The 23,870-nt window shown below is 39.8% G+C and overlaps 1 protein-coding gene across 2 annotated transcripts; it reads right to left on the bottom strand.

Moving 5' to 3' along the window:
• Positions 1–712: 712 nt before the first annotated feature.
• tmem164 (transmembrane protein 164) lies at positions 713–22,603 on the bottom strand. Of its 2 annotated transcripts, none has more exons than XM_080859595.1 (6): positions 21,611–22,603; positions 12,963–13,012; positions 7,965–8,031; positions 5,045–5,120; positions 2,068–2,168; positions 713–1,573 (listed from the first exon to the last, which is right to left on the bottom strand). In XM_080859595.1, exons 1-6 carry the CDS (start codon positions 22,043–22,045, stop codon positions 1,373–1,375), a joined length of 930 nt encoding a protein of 309 aa, XP_080715721.1. In that variant the 5' UTR covers positions 22,046–22,603; the 3' UTR covers positions 713–1,372. The 2 variants fall into 2 exon arrangements, with proteins under 2 accessions (XP_080715721.1, XP_080715720.1); XM_080859594.1 differs by having other exon boundaries at positions 5,042–5,120.
• Between the last annotated feature and the right edge of the window lie 1,267 nt (positions 22,604–23,870).

Genomic DNA, 23,870 nt, shown 5'->3' on the forward strand with positions numbered 1-23,870 from the left:
AGGCCAATTGTTACTTAGATTATATTTGAATGGCAATTGTATTGAGTTGCCTAGCCTCAACAAGAATAGAAGAGATAAAAGGTTACTCCAACAAGTAAATATTTTATATTCTTTCCTTCGTCATCTTGTGTAATTTCATCAGAGAAACGGCAACCGCAGGAGAGTAAAGGTTATGGGCTTCATACATGTCCTTCTAAATGTGGCATTCAAGTGAACAACAGTCACATCAGCACTCGGAAGGCAGAGGTACGACGTCGACATGTAACACCTCCAAACAAGGAGATCCAAGGCGGTCTCTGGGGAAGAGTAGTTTGACAAGAAGACCCAACTCTTCAGAGAGCACCTCCCTTCCTAACTGGCACCTTGGCTTAACCTGCACTTAAGCAGTGACAGGCCCGCACTTCTTTTTTCTTTCTATGTAGTTTTCAATTTTTTTGAAAAAAAAAATATTTATTGTTACACCAGGTTTTTAATGCTCTTAGCTTGATTGTTCTCTCCCTTGTACGTCGCTTTGGACAAAAGCGTCTGCTAAATGACTAAATGTAAATCTAAATGACATGGAGAACCATGCACAGATATCACATGGTTTTGAACACCAAGCCCCCTTGAAACAGCACAACTTTGCAACTCTAAATAATAGTAATTATTTTAAGTTGCATAATGACATGTCCTAAGGCCAATTCAAAGTAATTTAACATTAATACAGAACACAAACATTCCAAACACAACTTTATTTTTTCCCCACAGATGTGTTCAGGTGTAAGCAGTGCAGTTCATTGTATATTCAAGATGAACATGCTACTGACATTCACACAAGTGCCCAGGACTCACCTCAAAAAACCCAGGAATCTGACACATTTTACAAATAAAAAAATAATTTTTGAAATTCACTTTTGCGATAGCTCTACCACAATTTCTGTAGGTATTTTATCATGAACAATATAAAACAGATAAACATGTTTTAAAAAGAACTGTTCATTTGAGGAAAAAAAAAAAGTTGCACAAAAACTGCACACTTGTAAATGATTGTAACCGTGATCAGTCAACATAATGAGCCTTCACACATAACCAGGCCATAACTGCTCTTAATAAAGGCAACAAGAACATAAAGCAACAAAAGAGTTCACAACTTGAACTTCAAAAGAATGTATGAAAAAGACCAAAAGTATTTGGCAAGTTTTGTACCATCAGTAGAGCACAAACTCCCAGAAACAGACATTTGCCTATTTTATTTTAATTCCAGCTGTTATGTAAAAAGGACCTGCTCAAATAAACGTGATATGTCATCTAGGAACACGTTCAGTCTATGGGTTAAAAGGTATAGATTACATATGATTTGGGGATGAAGAACGTGTGTTGCCAGGGATGGTGCTCAATCAACCTTCTTGCTGCGAGGGCTATCCATGAAGTAACGGCACAAAGGGGCTGTATGCTGAGCAAACAAGGTGAGCACCTTGCCATGAACCAAAGTCAGAAGGGTCTGATGGCCAGTGGCCCACACTCTGTACCATGGACCGTAGAAAGGGTCCGACACAGCTGGGCAGAGCATGTTGTTCAAGTTGACTTCAGTCATCTGTGAACAGGGGCAGGGAAGGAGTCGGAGCAAGAAAGAAGACAGTGCACAGCTGAATTAGTGAATAGTTATAAAGAATTATAGTTGGTCCAACAGACTTTAGCAAATGGTACATTAAATGTGAAAGTATTGGTCATGAATGCCTGATAAATTCATCCAGTCCTATGACACAACTACAAACTACGCACATGTGGAATAAATAAAAACGTTCTAAATCTCCCAAATTAGCACATTCATTTCATATATTATTTGTCGGCACTGGTTGAGACGCATTTCTATCAGTAATACAGTAGAACAGGCTACCCATAAAAACTTTCTCCACATTGTTGTAATAGTTCATTAACTTGAAGCAAATTCATGATGGACCACTTAACTTATGTCCAGATTTGACATCACATCATGTTCATGCATATTTGGATGACTTAAAATTGTAAATGTGAACTATTATCTGTCCCTTCTACGATAGGATTTCGTAACAGTTGGGGAGACCTTACCATGCCAAGGCCTTGCAGAAACACAAAGTGGTAGAGGAACAAGATGCCAGATGATAGTATAGCCCACCACATATCCCCAAGTGGCTCAGGCGTATACACACCTGTCATGGGAAAACAGAACCAAAGAGTGAGTCCAAATCCTTTTTGTAGTGTACTTAATACTTAAAATGACAATAAATTGTATATTAGAAGTGACCGTGCTATAGGCCTATACATCTGAGACGACATTAACCCAGTCCAATTCACCTTGCCACATTTCATTCCCACAAACTTGTTAATAACCACCTTATCCAAATCGATGGTTGTAGCTCACTCTTTTGATAAAAAAGTAGAACAAGTTCTGAGAGGCGCTCCTTGCCCAATGGTAGCATGCAATACATTTAGAATGGTTTCAAAGTGACTGAAGGAACATTCTGTCTCTTTGCTACAGAATCCTATGTACTGATTACAGAATCCAGGCACCCCTATTGAATTGGTTCCCAATCTGTCTGTTGAGTCTAAAATTTGAGTGATGTTTAAGGGGATCCTAGACTTAATCAGACACCTAGCTAGCACTAGCATTTTACATAGACTGGACATGCATTATACCACGATTTGGTAAATAAGGCATTGAAATAATGCAGAGGTGTGTAAATAATAGCTTTTTGGTGACAGCCTTGCCTTTGCCCTATAGGCTCTGCTGTCTTCACCCACAGCCTTAACTTTGTGTACTTCTGAGTTTTGTATCTTGTGAGTTCGTGAGCAAGGATAGATTCTCTCATGCCATAGTGGATTTGAACAGCTGTGTAATGGTTTCCAAAGACATGAAGTAGACCAATACAATTCAGGGTCTGTTTAAAATAACTGAAGCTTCTCGTTATCATGCTGTTTTTGAAAGGTCCGTTGAAATTAAAAATGCTATGGGGTGCCATTATGTCTTTCTTTTGCACCATTGTAACTATATAACTAGATATAAACACTACATTACTGCCTTTGGCTGATAAAAACATTATCTACATTTAGGTGTTTCCCCTGTATCTCAGTAGGCCTACGTCCTTCTACCAGTCAAAAGACCACTTGGGCCCGTAACACTTCAAATGTTATTATACACTTGGTAGTAAGGAACACTGGCCTAAAACTAATGCACCAGTAATGCTATAAATCGTAGTGTCATGAAGGTTACTGTATCCAGTATTTGGAGAGCTGTTGATTCGGGGTTCATTTTGGAGGCTGCAGATCGAAGTGCTGTTGAATTATATGGGACGGTAGGCCTACTTACACCACAGGCTCAAAAACAGGAACACCTTTGTGTTTAATTCAAAACAGTTTACCCAAAAACTACATCCTCCAAAATGTATCTGTACGGGTTCCTTACATCTCTTCCTCCATTCTCAAAATATACTGACATAATTATTAGTTAAATAGTACGTGTAAAAGTACGGAGATGTAAAAATACGGAACACTATACAATTTTGATATTTTTACATAACCATTGTATAAGGCCCATCAAATACACATGACAAAATACAATTTTTTATTTCAAATACATCTTTTACGTACATGTATTAGAAATACTGCCCACCCCTGGTATATTCCCATATCGCCCTCTATGATAAGGGATCACCTAAATTGCTCTCTGTAACTAATAAACTGTCTAGCCTATTAGAATTGCTTCAAAGTAACCCATCTGGTTTGTGGAAGTGTAGTGCACAGATACAGATACACTTACCTGTTATAAACCCATACTGATTTGTGAAAACACTGACTAATTACCTCTTATGAGTTTTCACTGCCTTAATACTGTACTCAATCGTGCACATATGCATCGTGCATACATCCCATCAATTGTTTGGGTATCTGAATCGGCTGATGTGAATCAATGTGATATGTGCAAGTGTAAATCAGTTGCTAAATGTATCTGTCTCAGTCCCAGAGCTGTGTTCTGCTTATACACAGGTGCTAGAACCCTTCATCGCCGCATACGGCCAGATTTATTTTCAGTATCGGTGAGATATTATTAAATCACTAGGGGATATACATTTTGTCCCCACCGGAGATAAAAATAGTTCATCAGAGGAAGGGACATATATAGAGCAGAGACACACACACACACACACACAAACACACACAGTAAATCAGTTAAATACGAGTTTGCTCTGACATGCACTGTCAACTGCGGGACCTTTTATAGGCAGGTGTTGAACTCAATCTATTGTAGTAGTCTGTCCGTTACGAAATAAAACGTGGAGAAGGTGAAAGGGGTGTGCAGACGTTCCGGCTTGACTGTACATTGAGTAAGAAAGATTAAAAGAGAGTGAGTATTTAGTGAAAGAGAGACTGTATAAAGTGTGGAGGGAAAGAAAATTTGAGATTGGAAGGTGATAATGACGAAGACGGAGGGAGGGAGGGAGTTTTGGGCCGTGGCAGTAAAAAGGCCCAGGTGTACATTTTCACCTCAGGCAGCACCACACCTTGATTTAGTCAATACTGCTTCACTTTTTGTTTTGCATTGAAAGTGAAGCCCTCAGGGCATTCTATGCTATGAAGAGAACATTTCACAATTCAAACATCTCACTTCCAATATTTGCCACCATAATCCAGCCTATTGCGCTATAACAATACTAAGTTCCTGTCGAACTATGTATTCATTTCTGATATGATATGCAATATGATACGTGTTTGTGGGGCTGGTAATGGGGATGTAGGTACAATTGGAACTCACTACTGTGCAGAATAAAGAACACACACACACACACACACACACATACAAATTCTTTCTGGCGTGCACCCAACAGGCTTGCACACACTTGCTCTCTCTTACACACACACACACACACACTCCCCTTGAATTAATTTGTTAGGTCCATCTAGTTAGATTACATACCGAGTGTTTTAATTTCGATCAATCTAATATATTGGCAAAGCGTTTAACTTGTGAACACGGATTATACAGTCATAGAAATAATATAGTTCTGCAGATTCATGTTGGGCTTACCACCTTTCCTGAAGAGATAGATGGGGACCAAGTATAGCATGGAGTGCTGGATGTAGTAAATCTCCTTTTCAAAGGGCAACTGGAAAGGGAAACAAATAAAGGAAAAACATTTTTACAAAATTAATCTTTCCAATGGTCCATTTCATTTAAAACTCCTAGTTCTAGACACTGTAAGGAGGCCCACTTGCAGCATAAAGAGGTTAGTCATTTAAAAATAGAGAGAGATGATTATCACTCCCTTTACCTATGAGGAGAGCCTATAGGAGTGAATACATGAACAGAAGATAAGAGTAAGATGATGATTCTGATAAATCCCTAAAAGGAAAACTAGAAATGCATTTCCAGAAGACAATGCAGTGTGATAGCGCTGCAGCAGCACAGGATCGCTAACCGTAACCCAGTGTATCCAGAAAAGACTGAAAGCAATGCAATCACAATGTAATCACAATCTTAATCATAAAGATCACACTTAATGTCTCTACAACAGTCAAGGGTCTGGCCTTATTTGATGATTTCTGTGGGTTCTTAGTGTCAAGGGTTGTGGAATTTCACAGACAGACACTGTCCACTTCTGATCTCTTATGGAGACAAAAACTACTGAGTTTTTTTTTGTATCTAACAATACCTAATCCAGATCAGAGTCATGTCTCTTTACATGGTTATGATTCAGATATCCTCAAAAGCAGTTGAGACGCCGGAGTTGAGGACTTAGATATTTTTAACGAGGCATCGCCTGAGTTTAGAACTTAGTTCATTTTAATGGGGCATCGCCCACAGGCACCATCCAACGGTTTTTGTTTTTCAAGTCTTTTGTTTTTTTCTTTTAAACATTTGTTCTGGAGCTTTCTGCCTTTAATCGGATAGGAGAGTTAAAGTTTTAGACAGGAAATGAGATGGAGAGATGAGGTGGGGAGTGCGATCAGGAAGTGACAGTGGGTCGGGTCAAACCAGTGTCCCTGTGGGCGTTCAAGCCCGTATATGGTCGGGGCTACTGCTTGTGCCGCAGTGTCCCCCTTGGTTTTCAAGCCAATTTCTATTGCACCTTAGTGCAGTCTTTGACGCTGTCAATCATAACATATTACAACACAGACCGGGGCACAGGGTTGGATTTTCAGGTCACTTATCAAGTGGCTTTGTGAAAATGGCCCGAGCCGGCCGTCTCACGATGTGTGATTTAGGCTGCTGAAATGGGGTTTCAGGTAGGAAGCAAGCACAGCAGGGAGACAGTGGCTTTCTTATAAAAATAGCAAAATGTATTTACACAGGGTAATCACAACCCCAAAACATATAAACAAAATTAACAAACCATAAGAAGACTAGGCACAAATCTGTAGCTACGCAACTAGCTTTACAGCTTGGTCTGTGTGCCAGTCTCTTGCTCTCCAGATCTCTCTCTCCCTCAACAATGGGGTGCACTTTTTAATCAGGCAGCCCATTGGGCTAAATTGGCTCAATCAGTCCCAATTGGACCCATCCACCGATGTTGGAGAACCCGGACACAACCATTCTGGTGGGGGAGTCCAGCCCTTCTCCCCTGTTGGGCCACGGTGAGAAGGGGGAGGGATTTCACCTTATCACAGGCTTAGATCATACCTTCAAGACAAGAGCTTTTTTTGTTGTTATTGGAAACTAAACCTCCACATCCTTTACCTGTGGTGTCCCCCAGGGGTCGATCATGGGGCCTTTATTATTACATTTTTATAAGCTCCTTCTTTTACAAATCATTAAAGACCATAAGACTTGTTATCATGGCTATGCCGATGACACCGACATTTACCTAGCCCGCTCACCTAACAACTACGGTCCCTCCTAATGTTTTCTCAATGCATTGACCAAAGGAAAAATGTTTACAAACCATATGAAGGCAATAAATAGATCAGCTTTTTACCATCTCAAAAACATAGCCAAATTTAACACAAGAGGCCTTATGTCAAAACATAGAAGTCATTCATGCCTTTATCTCTATGACTACTGGAATGGTCTTTTCACAGGACTTTCGAAAAAGACTATCAAACAGCTTCAGCTTATAAAAAAAGCAGCTGCCAGAGAACTAACCACATTACTCCAATACTGTGTAAATAATGTAATAAATGTACTCCAATATGTAATAAATGTACCGTTCTAAATCATAACATGACCATGCTGGTCATCAGAGATAAAGGAAACATGTGACAGCTTGATTGGTAAAGGATTGCAGAAAGGAAAAGGGCCACACAAGTCATACTGAGTTTCCATACAACATTTGGGAGAAACAAAGCCTAAAGCCAGGGCTGCTATCAAGCTGCTCTTTCAAGATGCACTTTCACCTGAAACACCAGAGTTTGAAGTTTTAAGCTCACGTTCATTTCACCTATGCACCTATTGCTGCAACTTGTACAATACTTCTTGATGTAGTAGCGGAGTATTTTTGCCATTTTTCCGGTTTTGCAATTTATACTCAAATTTTATAGTCAGCTTTGAGGGGCAAAACAAAAAATAAATAAATATGCAGAGATACTCCACCATCCTGTTTAAAAACCAAACATTAGAAATGTTCTCCAAAAACAAAATCACAAATCAAGAATTTAACATAAACTGTAATGACTTAATAAAAGACTCATATTCTAAAAAAATATGAATTTCATTTTCATCCCTAAAACCAAAGGCTTTCCTATGGATGTAATTTGCTGAAGTACAGTACCAGTCAAAAGTTTGGACACACCTTTAATTTTTTGCAAATGTTTTTTCTTTACTTTAATTATTTTCTTCATGGTAGATAACACTTTTTTTGTTTAGAACATCATTCCATATGAGTTCTTTGGTAGTTTAAATGTCTTCAGTATTAATCTACAATGTAGAAAATAATAAAAGTAAAGAAAACACTTGAAAGGTGTGTCCAAACTTTTGACTGGTACTGTACATGTAGAGACAGGTTTAGACTCACCAGCCTGGTGTTCACCACTGGGAAAAGAAGGGCAAGCAGGGCTCCATTAAGCATGTGGACCTGTAGTCTGCAAAAAGGGGAAATTCAAGAGATCTTATTATTAAAAACGTACAAGATGTACTAAAGAGTTCCAAAGAATGCATTTAAGAAAATGGAATATCCTTTGGGAATTCTAAATTGTAGGGAAAATGTAACTATACATAAGAAATAAATCAAACATTTCTAAAATCCTGTTTTCGGGGTATTGAGTATAGATTGGTCAGGGAAAACGTATCTAGATGCATGGGTTACGATTCAGGGACAATACTATTTAGCGTGAAACTATTTGGTATGATTTGATTTGATGCAATGAGTCAAAGCAATCTGATGCAGCTCTTAACAATTGTTTAATGTAGACATTCATTTTCCTTTAAAAATTAAAATAAGCCAATTCTATAAAAGTGGCATTGCTTACCTTCAAATATTTCCTAAAAGACCAGGGAATCCCAAGTATTTTTGTTACTTTACGGCGCAGGGAAAGAATAGAAGACAAACGTAGCCTATCATTTTCACATGTCATTGTGTTTTTTTTTTATTTTCCAATTGACAGAGTTAGACAAAAAAAAAAAAAAAAAAACTTACAGTCTGAACAAACATTTTAGCATTACAAATATAAACTGAAGTCTGTCTCACACAGTAGTCTCACTTCGGCAGTTCACTAGGGCGAGAAAGATGATACAATATGATAAAAAAAAGTCTCGAGTCCTTCAGTGCACTGTAAAACGCCTCTAACACTGGAAACAAAAGCACTAGTAATATCTAACGAGCTAAAGTCAATCAAAACAGTTCCTACGTAGCCTCTCCTGCCTGTGCACACTTCTCCAAAAGAAATGTTAAAGAGGTTGCAGTGACAAGATGAAAAGAATCTATGATCTGCTGTGCAGTGTTGGTCTGGAGCAGGGACGTGCACAGGAGTGGGCTAGGGTTGCTTGGGCAACTGCCCGTTTGCCCTCCTCGACTGAAGTTGCCCCTCCGAAGGAAATATATATATTTGCGATCAGGGGACTGGGGCGTGGCAGCCACGGTTAGTCAGAGTTTAAAATGATATTGGCAAAATGTGCGATCAGGGGACGGGGGCGTGGCAGCAGCGGTGAGAAAAATTAATGTGTTGCCCCTTTTTTTCAAAATTCCTGTGCACGTCCCTGGTCTGGAGGGTTGTACGTCATGCAATATCAGCCTGTGTCCCAAGTTAACAGATAAGTTAGCACACAACCTTGCTTATAACATATGTTGCAGCCTAAGAAGCAAATATTAGCTGCCTTCTGTAACATTACCTTGTTGTATGTTTTAGATGGTTACGGCGCATAGACTGAAAACATGACAAACCATGTTGGTGTTTAGCAGCACACTCCAGTTTAACCGGTAATGCAAAAGATATTTGCATTTTCGACTGGAGATAGAGTAGTGTCAGAGAATTTTTAGTAGGGGGGAGAACTTACACTCTTAGAACTTCTGGGTTTGCTAGGGGGTGCTTTAAAGCTTTGGACCAAAATTCTCATTTTTATGGAGTTTACATGTTTTTCCTGGGGATTTTAGTTCTGTATTTAGACATATTGTACCATATAAGTTGGAGTTTTTTTTAGGCTGTTGGTTAGTTTTAAAGAGTTCGATTTAAAGAGTTAGAGTAAGTTCGGAGCTAGTGACTTCACTCATTGCGAACCAATTAATGGCATGTGACCAAAGAGCTCAAGTTACAGTGTCTGGTTAGAAGCAAAGTCGTCCTCGTCTCAATGTTAGTCTGAGCAAGTTCAACGTGTTTTAATTACAACATAATTGCTTTTAAACTTTAAAGCTTTTTCACAACTGATGTCTTCCCAAATCTTGAACTAGTAGAATCTAATAGTACTATCTAATAGTTTAAGTCATTTTAGGCTTAGCATAATGTGTCTGGTTTGGAGTTCACTGGGGAGCTAATGTTAGCCTGCTGTTGTTGAGAGGACATGTTAGAGGCTCAGGCAGCTGACTTTGCCTACACAGACATTGACTGGTTGGGGTGTCCATGCCATGTAATCTCCAGGGTATGGGGTAGGGGTAGGTAGCATTTAGGCTAGCTACTTTATATGTGGGCAAATTATCTATGGTTCTCACCATGCAAAACACTTTATGCAATAACTCAAACACAAATGGTATGCTTTTATTCATAATTGGCGAATAAGGCATATAGTCTGTGTCGATCGATCCAGAGGTCTGTGAACCAATCTAATGTTTAAACTGGTTTCCGATTCTTATCGGAGCCCACTACTATACTCCTTATACATTAATGACTGTACTTCGACCCATCCCACCAACACCATCATCAACATTGCTGATAACACCACTGTGATCAGACTCATCTCGCAAGACGACGAATCAGCGTACAGAGATGAAGTACAAAAACTGACACTGATCTGTCACTGAACAAAACAAAACAAAAATAAAATAACTAATTCGGGACTACAGAAGGCAAAGTGCAGATCCGGCCCCACTCCACATCAACGGGGACTGTGTTGAGAAGGTCCATACCTTCAAGTTCCTAGGAGCCCACTTATCAGATGACCTCTCATGGTCTGCCTACACCTCAGAGACGACAGTGAGACGATTGGCCGCTGTGGTAAGTCCCCAACCAATTGCACAAGGAATTTAACATATTTTGCCTTCAAGTCTTTCCTTAGTGAATAAGCTAGCTAGCTGCCAACAATGACAAGCCTGTAACTGGTGCGCTCGATATCTCTCTCGTGCTCAGACTGCGTGCACACGTGCCAAGTAGTGTGAAGTAATTCTACTGCTTGAATGACACACACACACACACACACACACACACACACACACACACACACACACACACACACACACAAACATATGCATTTTTGAGAAAAAGCATGAGAGCAGGAATAAAGATGTTGGACTGTGATTAAATAGTTAATTCATATGGTGGCATTTTCTAGCTGCAAAATGGGCAATACCTGAAATTCCAAAACATGCTTTTTGCTCTCAAAAACAGTCGGAAATCATTTTAGCTGATTGCATTAACGAAATATACCTGCCGAAAATTGGCAGGGAATACTTGTGAAGTCTGTTTTAAAGAAACTTAACTCAAATTCCCCCAGTGACTACTGGCAAAACTCTCTGGTCTGAGAAAGTCCAGAGGGGACTGTGGCATGATGCCAGCCTTATGGCTTCATGGCAAAAAGATAAATGATCATAGCTGTAATCAAGATCCTGCAGGACTTGCATGAAGCGCCGGACGAGCCCAAAACCGGATAAACATGCAGTGTTCTTTGACACAATAGACCATGGGCTATTACTTGGCTGACATGGGCATTCGACAGTCTCTGCGGAAGTCTAATCACAGCTTCTTTAACAGCCAAGTGGAAAAGAGTCAATGGGTTTGTGCAGGAGGTTCCTGCATGTTGGAATCCTATGTCATACTACCTGGTGCCACTAAGTGGTGGTGGGGAGAGTCTACGATTTTATTAGGGCCGGGCCTAAAGTTTTTTTTGTAAAATGTCTGAAACGCTGCAGTTAATACATGGGAATGCATTTTCTTTCGCCAGGCACTTTTTAATGTTTTCCTTTAGCAAGTAAGCAAGTAAAAACTACATAAAATACTGTAATGTGGTTTATATACTGTACTGTTTATAGTCCTTTTCACTGTTTTCTGTTTATTTTCTTCAAGACTAGGCCAATTTAGTGTTGGTTTCCATGGGCAAAAAAAATAAATCGAACTTGGTACACATATCAACGCTTTGGAAAGTTACTCAGGGCCAAGGGCTTTGTCTCCATAGTGCCCCCCATCGGCAGAGAGTCTTGTAGTTGGCACACAGTTACAACTACATTCTCCAAATTTGGCAGGAATGAGGGGGTTCTTATGATCTTATATTGGGAATGTTGAACAGTGTAGCTGTGGGAAAAGGTTGAACTTGTGTGACTGCTGGGATGAAACCAGCTCAGCATGGTCTTACTTGTGGTGTTGCATTAAGTTGGTGATTGTCAGAGATGGAAGTAGATGACACGGGCAGGGAAATTTGGGGTTAACCCAGCTCTGACCACATTTCAACCTTTCTTTACTAGCAGTATAGATACTAGCAGTTCGCTGGTTAGCTTGCTAGGTTTACTAAACCATATCATTTATGCCATCATGCCACCTGACAAAACGAAGATACGTTTTTTCCCCAAGTTGGTTTGGTTGGTTGGTTTATCTGTAAAGCATGTTAGCGAAGATGCTTATTCACAGATGTTTTGATCCTGCTTTAAAGTGCAGTGCTGTGAGGAGGCACCCATTTGACCTTAAAGTGCTTACCACACAAGGGTCTCTTGACCACACAGGCCACTCCAGAGGGAGGAGACAGACCAGTCAGGATGGGACAAGAAGATCCATATATCAGCGAGTATAAAGTTCCGATATGATGTGGTTGACGGGGCTAACGCTAGAGCGCAAGTTGCAAAAAAGAAAAAGCCGTTTTCCCCAATGTATTTGGAGCAATTGACCGTATGTAGAACCTTAGTTAATATAATTCATTCTCAATGTTCAAATTATCTGTGATGAAGAAACGTTATCTCCGATTCAATTCTCGATTCATTGATCCTAAACTGACAGGATGCGCAAAAATTCATCTTTTATTGATTTATAAATTAATTTGATTTTTAAATTATTTTTTAATTTAAATATTTGTATTCATGTGTGCAGTTATTTGAAAATATTCTTCAACTGCCCAAAACACAATGAAAATAAAACAAAGGACTGCTAAACCCCTGGGCTGACGTGGCGTAAGCCTATCCGTAGGCCTATTCATAAATCACATGTCTAAATCTGTTGCTAGTAGTAGTAACAGTGATCTGCTCTAACTAGATTTGTGTTCTATACCTTCACAACAATGTAAATGAAGAGAAAATAATAATAACACTGCAAATGTAAAGTATTCAATGAAAAGTTGTTTTTCTATACAAAAAGAACATAGGAGTGACATGGATGATACTGACCTGAAAACTATCATGGCCGTTTTACAAGGTGGGCAGGCTAGGAGGAAGATCTGTGAAATGAAGAGAAGTTTTAAATATGTGGCATCTTAATAAATAAAAAATCCAATGGGAAAGAAAGGGGCTCAGAAGGGCTAGATCAGAAGGGAAGGGAGGAGAGAGGGAGGGAGGGAGGGAGGAGAGAGGGAGGGAGGGAGGAGGGAAACATGGCAGATGAATTCATACACGTCAGGATAAGCATGCTAGCATACATGTGGCAAATGCACACAATACATACAAACAAAGATGGTATATACTGTACATGATACGTACAAAATATAAAAGTGGATAAAATGGGGAGAGAGCTGGTGGCAATTATTTACAGTACGGGTAAATAGGCCTGCACAGAGTATTTAGATGTATCATGAGGGGGGGTAGAATGAGGAATGAGAGGGTGGTGGGGATGGATAGCTGTAGGCAGTGGGCTAGCAAAGAAACAAGGCCTAACAAGCAGTAGCTCTGGCCTGATGCCAATACCACACTGAGCACTCGGATTGTGGGTGATTCCCAACACGCACAGAGCAACCACTATCCCCACCACTGGAGAGCATAACGCTGACCAGCAGTCACCAAGGACACTACAGTAGCCCTTATCCCCCTCACCCTCCACCCTCTCTATCTCAACACAGCAGTTCCATTAATTCATTACTCCCCAAACCTCCACCTGCACCCTCAGGTCTTCAAACAGCTTGCTCCTCCGCGTCCCCGAAACCAAGCGTCGCACCATGGGCGACCGGGCCTTTTGCTCGGTAGCGCCACAATTATGAAACAGCCTCCCTGACCACCTAAGGGCAACGCAGACGCTGGATTCCTTTAAAGCTGGACTTAAGACTTTTTTATTCAGGAAGGCATTTCTGGCCTTGTGTTGAATCTTTTCTGTAATGCTTATGTTAATATTATGTTAATATTTAAATTTGTTTTTAATTTTATTGTATTATTATAGTTATTTTCTAATATGTAGGCACTCTGAGATTCCTTTGAATGAAAAGTGCTTTAAAAATAAAATTAATTATTATTATTATTATTATTATTACATGTATACGGAATACCTTTCCGAAAATGGAGTAACTGGTATGTGCTGGGACTAATCTCACACTCTCCATATCAGCCAGTCCTTCCCTAAAAAGATTTTACCCCAAAAAAGCAGGGCAACCCTTTCCCCCCATTCCCTTCCTTGTTCAGAGAGAAATGAGGCCACTTCAATACAGTCAGCAGCAGTCTTGCCCTTCAGCTGCCCTGGCAGGACAGAGCACTGAATGTTTAGTAACATTACAACAGCTAATAATAGCGGTAGCAGGGTAAAACACATTGGTTGGATTGTGTGATGAGTTCAGTGTCCCTGTCCCCTGTTTGCAATACTTGACACACACTTTTGCAGCATGTGAAGGAGCCTAGGTTCACCTGAGGACACACACTTTGGATCTGGTTACTTCTAAAGGCCTCAACATGTTCTTCTGTCTTCTGTTATGGTTAAAGACCAGATCCTATCTGTGTCTTCTTTCACTTACTGATCACTCCGGATGTTTAAATAAGTGGTTTCTGTTAAGAAAAATATGGCTATCATGCCACCTACCAAAACAAGTCAGTGGTGATTATGGTGGTGATTCTGTCAGATGGAAGTTGACAAAGGTACCTTGATAAGAAAAGATTTGAGGAGGTGGGGAAACTTAGTTTCCAGTCATTGAATATGTAAGTTCACCCAGCTCTGTTAATGCATTTCACCGTTTAAGCCTGGATGCTTCTTGTGCTAACACTTTATAAACTCATTTAATTCATGGATATTGGGAAGCATTGGCATTTCACTGGCGAAATTGTAACTTAGGTCTCTGTTCTCACTTGGTTTACACCAATACGAAGCAATGAAATTTGAGTACAAAGACGTCATGCTACTTTCAGAAAGTTGAGGAAGAATTAAAGAGTATGCGGTATAGTTTGTTAGGAATTTATCCATGTTCCATACTTGAAGATGAGCGGTAGTTGGAACAGCAGTAAGGTTGTGGATCAAAACTCAAATGAAGACAATCTGTGTGAATGTTTAATCAACAACAAAAGTTAGAATATACGACCTATAAGCCTCTGTCTCGGTGTGCACCGCTTTGCGCTATCCAACATCCGCAAAATCAGGCTGTACCTTACTAAGTATGCCAACCAGCTACTGGTGCAAACCTTGGTGAGTTCCCGCCTTGACTTCTGCAACGCTCTCTTAACGGGCCTGCCGGCATGCGTGGTGAAGCCACTACCGATGATCCAGAACACGACGGCGAGTCTGGTGTTCAACCAACCGAAGAGGGCACACGTCACCCCGCTACTCATTGGGCTCTGCGGGCTGCCTGTAGCTGCTCACATTAAGTTCAAGTCACTTATGCTTGCCTACAGAGTGATGGCTGGTTCTGCTCCCACTTACTTCAATGCTCTTGTAAGGGCAAATGTTACCCCAAGATGCTGCGCTCGTCTAATGAGCATCGTTTAGCACTGCCGTCTGTGCAAGTACCGCAATGTAGACTATTCTCATACGTAGTTCCACGTTGGTGCTAGCACTACCTCTCTACCTTTAAGAAGCTCTTGAAGACCCAACTCTTTAGAGAGCACCTCCCTTCCGTACTTGCGCTTCTACTAATACTTAACTTGCACTTACAGCAGTTACGTTACTGCACTTATTTCTTATATAAAATAGCATTTATTGTTACACTAGGTCTCTATTCGTCATAGCTTTATTGTAAAATCGTCTGTCAAATGACTAAATGTAAATGTAATAATGATTAATAAAAAACTGACAAAAAAGACAAACAATTATTCAAGGATGTCACACTGCCATATTGCTGTGTAGCTATAGCCAACAACCTTATTATTATTACCTTGTCCAACAAGGACGCAAACTAATGGAAGTAGGCCTTATAAGCGAAGATATGTTAGGGTGGAAACATGCAAGTCAAGTATGGGAGCATTTCGAATTTCATAATGAAAGCAGCTCAAGTGCATGCTGCGTAAGTTTCATAATGAAAGCAGCTCAAGTGCATGCTGGGTAAGTTTCATAATGAAAGCAGCCCAAGTGCATGCTGGGTAAGTTTCATAATGAAAGCAGCTCAAGTGCATGCTGCGTAAGTTTCATAATGAAAGCAGCTCAAGTGCATGCTTGGTGAGTTTCATAATGAAAGCAGCTCAAGTGCATTCTGGGTGAGTTTCATAATGAAAGCAGCTCAAATGCATGCTGGGTGAGTTTCATTATGAAAGCAGCTCAAGTGCATGCTTGGTGAGTGTCATAATGAAAGCAGCTCAAGTGCATGCTTGGTGAGTTTCATAATGAAAGCAGCTCAAGTCGATGCTTGGTGAGTTTCATAATGAAAGCAGCTCAAGTGCATGCTGCGTAAGTTTCATAATGAAAACTGTCCGGTAACAGCTTCTGTGGCGTAGCTGTTTAGCTGGAACTCGACCCGGAGCAACCTGGAGGAGCAGATGCTGATTCTGATTCTGATCTGTGCAGCATCCTAAGAGACACAGCGGACATTCACCCAAAAATTCACAAAAGAATTAAAGTTCTTCTGACTACACCAGTCTCGACTGCTTCAGCGGAAAGGTCATGCAGCTGCGTGAGACATTTAAAGACATAGACCTACCTGAGGAACAGTATGACTGAGACATCGGCTCTCCTAACGGGACTGGTTCTGATGAGTATTTTTTTTTTTTTTTCATCATTCCTTTAGGTCCTACATTTCCCTTGGGATAAATAAAGCATTTATCTATCTATCGGTTTATAAAGATTTTTAAATCGATAGAGAGCTTTGAGGGAGTTTGTCACAATGGGGACCAGGAGTGTTAGTATTTCATTGTAAGGTAGAGTTTCATGGTTGGGTTACAGTGACCAAGAAATACATTTGCTTCAATATGCCTATTTATTTGATCAACGTTTATTCTTTCTTTCAAAATGTGTCTTTGAAATCTGTGGATGATAGCCCCCGTCACTGGGTTCAGAGCTAGCCAGTTGGATCTCCTACACTGTGTCAAAACGGCGAACTTCATCTTGGAGAAAAGGAAGAACTTGCAGAGAGCCAAATTCTGCAAGTTGGGTGGTGGGGAGTGACAATCGTGTTGAAAACTTGCACATCTTTTGCAGAAAATGTGCTGGTGTTGTGTTGCATTCACATTACATTTGGCTTTGACCACCCTATAGCTCTACCTCAAAATAATGCACTTTCAGATCTCATTAGAAGACCTCATTAAATTCAACATGCAATTAGAACTCTGCGCCACATTGGAATTAACTCATTTCTACAGAAGTTGTTTATCCGGCAAGACTGAATGTCGAAACTACTAGCCGCACTTGCTTCACCTCCTATTTCTGGCACTGAAAGTGGAGTAGGCACATCCCCACCTCATATTGACAAACTTATGGCGTCATATGTGTGCTTCACTCAACCCTTGCCACTGTTGCCCCACTAAAAAAAATAGGATAAGGAAACAGCCCTTCCAGGATGTCGCTTTGACTACCTCTGCAATACCCCCACAACCTGGTGCACTCCTTGAATCCTTCACACCCTCTGACCTGCCTGGACTCAATACCCCTGCTCAAGACCACTGCTCTTCTCCTTGTACATACTACCCTTTGGTGCGGTCATAAAGAAGTATGGCATTAACTTCCATTGCTATGCTGATGACATCCAACTTCACCTAGCCATGAAACCTAATGAAATTGTACATCTACCCAAGATAGAAGCCTGCCTGCAAGACGTAAATCTACCCACCCTCCATGGCAACTCATTATCACCCAACACCAGTATCAAAAACCTTGCTGTAATTATGAACCAAGACCTCTTACTGACCCGCACATAAAACAGATCTCAGATATATTTTTTTCATCTAAGCAATATTGCCAATAGAAAAGTCCTATCCCTCCAAGATGCAGAAAAAAGAATCTGTGCTTTTATTACATCGCGACTAAATAACGGCGATGTTCTCCTGTCCAGATGTAGCAACCACTCAATAAAGAACATTCAGATTACACCGAATTTTCCACATTTTGTTATGTGACTTATTGCAAAATAGATTGAATAAATGTTTCCCCTCCAAATTCTACACACAATACCCCATAACGATAACGTGAAAAACGTTTTTGGGAAATCAACATTGAGATCAGGTGCATCCTGTTTGCACTGATCATCCTTGAGATGTTTATAGTTTGGAGTCCACCTGTGGTAAAGTCAGTTGATTGGACATGATTTGTGATCCAACTGGGGCGAAGGTTCATCTTCCACAAGGACAACGACACAGCCAAGATAACAAAGGAGTGGCTTCAGGATAACTCTGTGAATGTCCTTGAGGGGCCCAGCCAGAGCCCAGACTTAAAACAGATTGAACATCTCTGGAGAGATCTGTACGTGTTATATTTTTGTTTTTTATTTTTAATCAATTGTCATTATGGGGTATTGAGTGTAGATGGATGAGGGAAAAGATTAATTGAAACTATTTTAGCATAAGGCTGTAACATAACAAAATGTAGAAAAAGTGAAGCGCTGTGAATACTTTCCGGAAGCACTTTAAATATGAACATATCACACCTGTAATCTCTGCATTGGCTACCTGTCAAAAGTCGAAATTTATTTCAAAGTACTTGTGAAAGTACTTAAATGTGTTGTCTCCTATTGCCCACCAAGATCACTTCATTCCCAGAGTACAGGGCCCTGTTCGGCGTACAACTGAAGCTAAGATAATTAATTTAGCTCGCAACTGGAGCTTAACTAGCTCGCTAAATGAGAACAGGCCAAGCCGGTCTGGCGACGGGCGCTAATTTATTTTAACCTCAAGTTAATTTATCTCGTCAGCTAAATTGCGCGTGCACGTCTTGCTTCAAAAGGCAAGAAAGGTCGATCCCCAAAACCATGATTTTTTTTAAAGGTACAATGGTCTAAACTCAAAGAAAAAGACTCATTTTTTTCTCCGCTGAGGCGGGATATGACCATAAACGCGTTATGAAGAATTCAAGACCATAATCATGTCAAAATTCATCACTATCGCGACTGCAACAGCATTAAAGAAACTGTCCATAGGCTGTATAAGTAGTGATATCTTTTCTTGACCGAACATGCAACTTTGGTGCAGCGGGCAGAGCGTAGGGCTTGCATGCAGTTATTCGCCGGTTCAATTCCCTTCACCTTCGTTGGAATTGTAGTTTTAAATCGCTTTGAATAAAACCGTCTGCTAAATGACTAAATGAAAATGTATTAATAAGAAATTCAATAAATTGAAGCAATGCAAATAAATTGTGTTTCTTTCTTTCTTCTTATCATTCAACCACCTTACCATCCACATCCACCATCCACCACTGCTCAAAAACTAGACACGTTTGCAAAACTAAACGTTTGCAATGATGTAAGTTAAAGTAGGTTAAACAACTTTAGCCAAATCTCCGTAATGGTGATGGTTTATGTGCTCAAATGTCCTGGGATCAAAGAAAACGTTAGTATTCATGTGCAAACTAAAAATCACGTCTCAGGCTGAGCATGAAAGTTATTTCTGGTTTATCAACTGTACCAATGAATGTCATATAATTATGAGTGCTTTTTTCTCCGCATCGCCGACATTACAAAAATAGAAGACATTCAATGTTCGACGGTGGTGTATGCAATAAATGACTCGAGAAGGTCTTTTAAATTAATTATTCCTTGTCGGGTGGATCGGTAGCACTCATACAAGAACTCATCATGATGGAAAAATGGATCTTCTTGGCGATCGCAAAGAACTCTTCCTACGTTAATCAAACTATTAACCTTGTCAATGGGATCCCTCCTTTTGGCGTGGGTGTGGCAAGTTTAGCCAGCTAAACTTTGCTTAGCCTGTCCTGGAGCAGGCTAGGGCTAAGCGATTAATTACCATGGAAATTGAGCAAAAGTTGCTTCGCCGAATCCGCTAAAACGGTGTTGTCTTTTTTTAGCCTGGAGTTTAGCTCGCTAAACCGCTTAGCGAGTGTCGCCGAATAGTACCCAGGTCTCCTTGTAATTCCAAGAATATCAAAAAGCACAATAAGAAGCAGAGCCTTCCTGCCTCCATCCGAGATGCAGACACCCTTTCCATATTCAAATCAAGTGTAAAGACATTCCTCTTTAGTGCATCCCATAGTCATGATAAGCTGTCCTTAAAGGAAAACTGTAAAGGGAATATGAAAGGGAAATGTTCTACACTGGGCCCTATTTTTCCATCTTTGTGAGTCCCCATTTTTACTATGGACAAAAACAATCAAAATATGTCCTAATTTGCAAAGGCAGAAACACCATACCCCTGGCAGGTACTACCAAGCCAGGCAGTTTTCAGGTTAAAGGCCAGTCTAAAAGCAGCATTGCCATCACCTATTGGCAGTAGGATGATTGGATGAAGATTGGGCCGATGTATCTGTCATACAAATGAATGGTGTTTCTGATGCAAATTATGACAGTCAAAAAGTGTGGAGCTCATTTGCATATTCAACTTAATTTCAAAATAAACTTGTAATACAAAAAAAGTTACTTTTCATGTATACTTTTACTATGTAAAGTTTTATTTTGATAGGAGTAAAGGGGAAAAAATTTGTTTTGGGTGTATTGTTGCCTGGCATTATAAGAACACTTCTCAGATTGATGGGAATTCAACATATTTCCTCAACTAGGATCCCTTAGGACTTATTATTGCTATATCATATGGAAAAACATTGAAAAGAAAAGTGACACTTGAGTTATCTTCCTAAAGTACATTAAAGAACCACTTTTTTAAATGCACTTTGTTTTAATCTTACTATTTAAAGATTAAATGGAAATGTTCAGTCCAAAGTAGGCCTATACTGGCCACTATTGCTAAGGCCAATAGCCTATTGAGGCAGTATTGTTTCTGCATGTAAGTGTTCTTAAGGGTCAATAAATAAATGGTCATACTGTATAGCCTATGACATTTCGCCACCGCTGACTCAAATCTGGTCACCCTTCGTACAATAAACCGTGAAATATACCTTAACCGTGATATAAAATTACAAATACCGCGATAGAAGATTTTGGCCATACCTCTGCCATGTCCCTATCGCTTACACAGCCTGGCAGACTCCACTTGTTTTTATGAACCTGTATTCTTGATTGCTAAAATGGTTAATCTGTTGTCTATGACACCTTATCTGAGATCTGATAGATACCTTCAGATATGAAGTGGTATTTTGTAATATGTCAATATAGTCCTATTCAGATAAACAAAAGGGTAGTTAATATGTTCATAGATTTCAAAGTCAGGGATGAATATAATTTATTAAGAAGAAAAAAAGAAATAGTGACAAGAAATAGAGTACGCTAGGTGCATTTAATTGTTGAAACTGTGCAAATGTATCCCAGGGGAGAATGCCCACGACCCCCTTACAAAATGAAACATTTGTTTTAGCCTACAGTACCAGCAAGAAATACAATCTAGCCTACTTACATAAGGTGTTTTTTACTGTCCAGTCCGCAAAATGAATAACACCAATAACATGATAACACCAAAATTACTTTCCCATTAAAAAAAAAAAAAAACATAAACTGACACATCCTATCCTGATGCATTTCTGTCAAGAATGTATAGAGTTTAGCATGTGTCACCCTTAAGTAGCAAAAACTATTGAATCTTACCTGCACCATGGTCATAACGTGGCAAGGATTTAGTAGGTATATGATCGTCTTGGTTGCAAACTTAAATCCAACTTCCACTCCAAACGTCATACAGAGCGCTACCAAGAGGAGATTCTTGGCCAGGCTGTCTTCCTTATTGTTCCGCCCATTTTTGATTTCTTTATGTTCTTTTGAAAAGTTTATCTTTTTGAGAGCCAAGACGACTTCTGCAATGGAAATAAGAACTACAGCCATACTCTCATTTAAACGTTGTTGACGCGTGATGAAGGCAGCACACTCTGGGCCTCCATTTCCTTCAAACTTAGGGTCCACACCGCCATACACCCAATCCAGTAAACTATAAATATTGTATCGGGACATATTCCTCTTCTCGTATTGGAAAAGTTCAGAACACGACGGAATGAAAGCCAATACGCCAATTTCTTGTCGAAACATGAACTGCTGTATGGCTGTGGCTTCACAATGTACTTTAACATTTGCTAGTTAAACTCAGTCATATTCGGCACGAAAAAAAATAAGCAACGGGTTCCGACCATGCTGACCATCAGCGTGCGTTACACAATCACACAGGTTGGGAGGTGATTGGCTAGGCCAAAGGCATGCAATTATGCATATAATCGGAATATCTTTATCTCCCTGACCAAAAAGTAAGCAATCTACTTCGCCCACTTATCACAAAGCAAACAAGGTTAGCCTAACCGATAGGCCTTCATAGAAAAATGGTTGCTGTACCCTGCACGCCTGTTTTCATAAAATGTTAACGGATCCCCAGCTGTTATAATAAGTACTTGGAATCAAAATGCTTAATGCGTTTTAAGCAATCAAGCATGTCTCACTAATACTAATTAGTTAACCGTGGCTTACTCTCAGATCCGGCAGTCCAAAATATATCTTATATATAAGTAGCAAGATAGCCAAATTGCAACGGAAGCAGGAGTCTTTCAGGTTGGATAGGTATGGTTTCCTGTGTGTTTCCGTTATGTCTGAGGTGAAGACGCATTTCCTTGTTGGCGTGTTTATTTGGACACCAAGCAAAAAAAAATTAAAAGAACTTCCTGGATAGAATAATATTGACCCCGCCCCCTTTTGCACGTGTACAGTTAACTCCTTCATTGCTAATTTGCGCCGCTGCAAAATTCCAGGCTAAATCAGGTTCCATAGAACATCAAAATAAAAATCCATCAATGCAAACAGAAAATCGGAACTGCCACAGCAAAACCCAACATAATGCTTAACAATATTAAATCGAGTTAGCCTATTCAAAGATTCTCCAAAATAATCTGTCTTAACCTACATTTTAAATCAGAAAGAGTTCCTGTCTTGGCTACACTATCAAGGCCGATTCATTTATTGACAGTCTCAGATAATGTTTAAAGGTCAAATGATAAAAAAAAAACGGGTAGGTACTGATATTATGCCAAACACATCGCCTGTATGTAGGCCTACACAAAGGCAGTATTAAAGGCACCCAGTGCAACTTTCGAGGCTTAAAAATAAACATTCAATTTCTAGTCTTTTTTACACGTAGTAAGTTTCAATAACTCCATACCATTACATACCGACATTCAAGCAGCAAAGATGAGACGTCGTTGTGTGGTGAGAACTGATAGAAAATCGATAACAACAACAATCGCCGCCATTTCCTTTATTTTTTGGTAACCTACAATAAATAAAGCAGGTTCCAGTCAATGGAAAAATGGCTTCTCCCCACCGGCGATTGTTGTTGTTTACGATTTTCTATCAGTTCTCACCACACAACGACGTCTCATCTTTGCTCCTTGAATGTCGATATGTAATGGTATGGAGTTATTGAAACTTACTACGTGCAAAAAAGACTAGAAATTGAATGTTTATTTTTCATTGAATGTTTACATAAAGTTGCACTGGGTGCCTTTAAGAAATGGTGTCAACTTCTGTTTAACTGTAGTGCAACCTACAGCAGTAAGGGATTAAAGATGCAGTCTGCAATTCAGGCAAAAGGTTGTTGATAATTGAGCTCAACAGCCAATCAAATTGCACCCCTCCCTTCAAGAGTTGATTATGACGATGCATTAGTCTAGTCGTGATGAAATGAAAGAATGAATAATGGGATATCAGTGAGATAATATCATTCTTATCTTAGAGATGTTCCTAAGATTTGGATACAAAAATCACTCTAAGGTTTCTGGAGGAGGATTTTTAACTAGATATTACAGGCCCTAAAAATTTGCAAGCAGCATTTAGGACTAAATACAATTATTTCAGTTTTTTCAGGATTTAG

This window comes from Sprattus sprattus (genome assembly GCF_963457725.1).
Source record: "Sprattus sprattus genome assembly, chromosome: 20".
In the NCBI taxonomy this organism is placed as follows: Eukaryota; Metazoa; Chordata; class Actinopteri; order Clupeiformes; family Clupeidae; genus Sprattus; species Sprattus sprattus.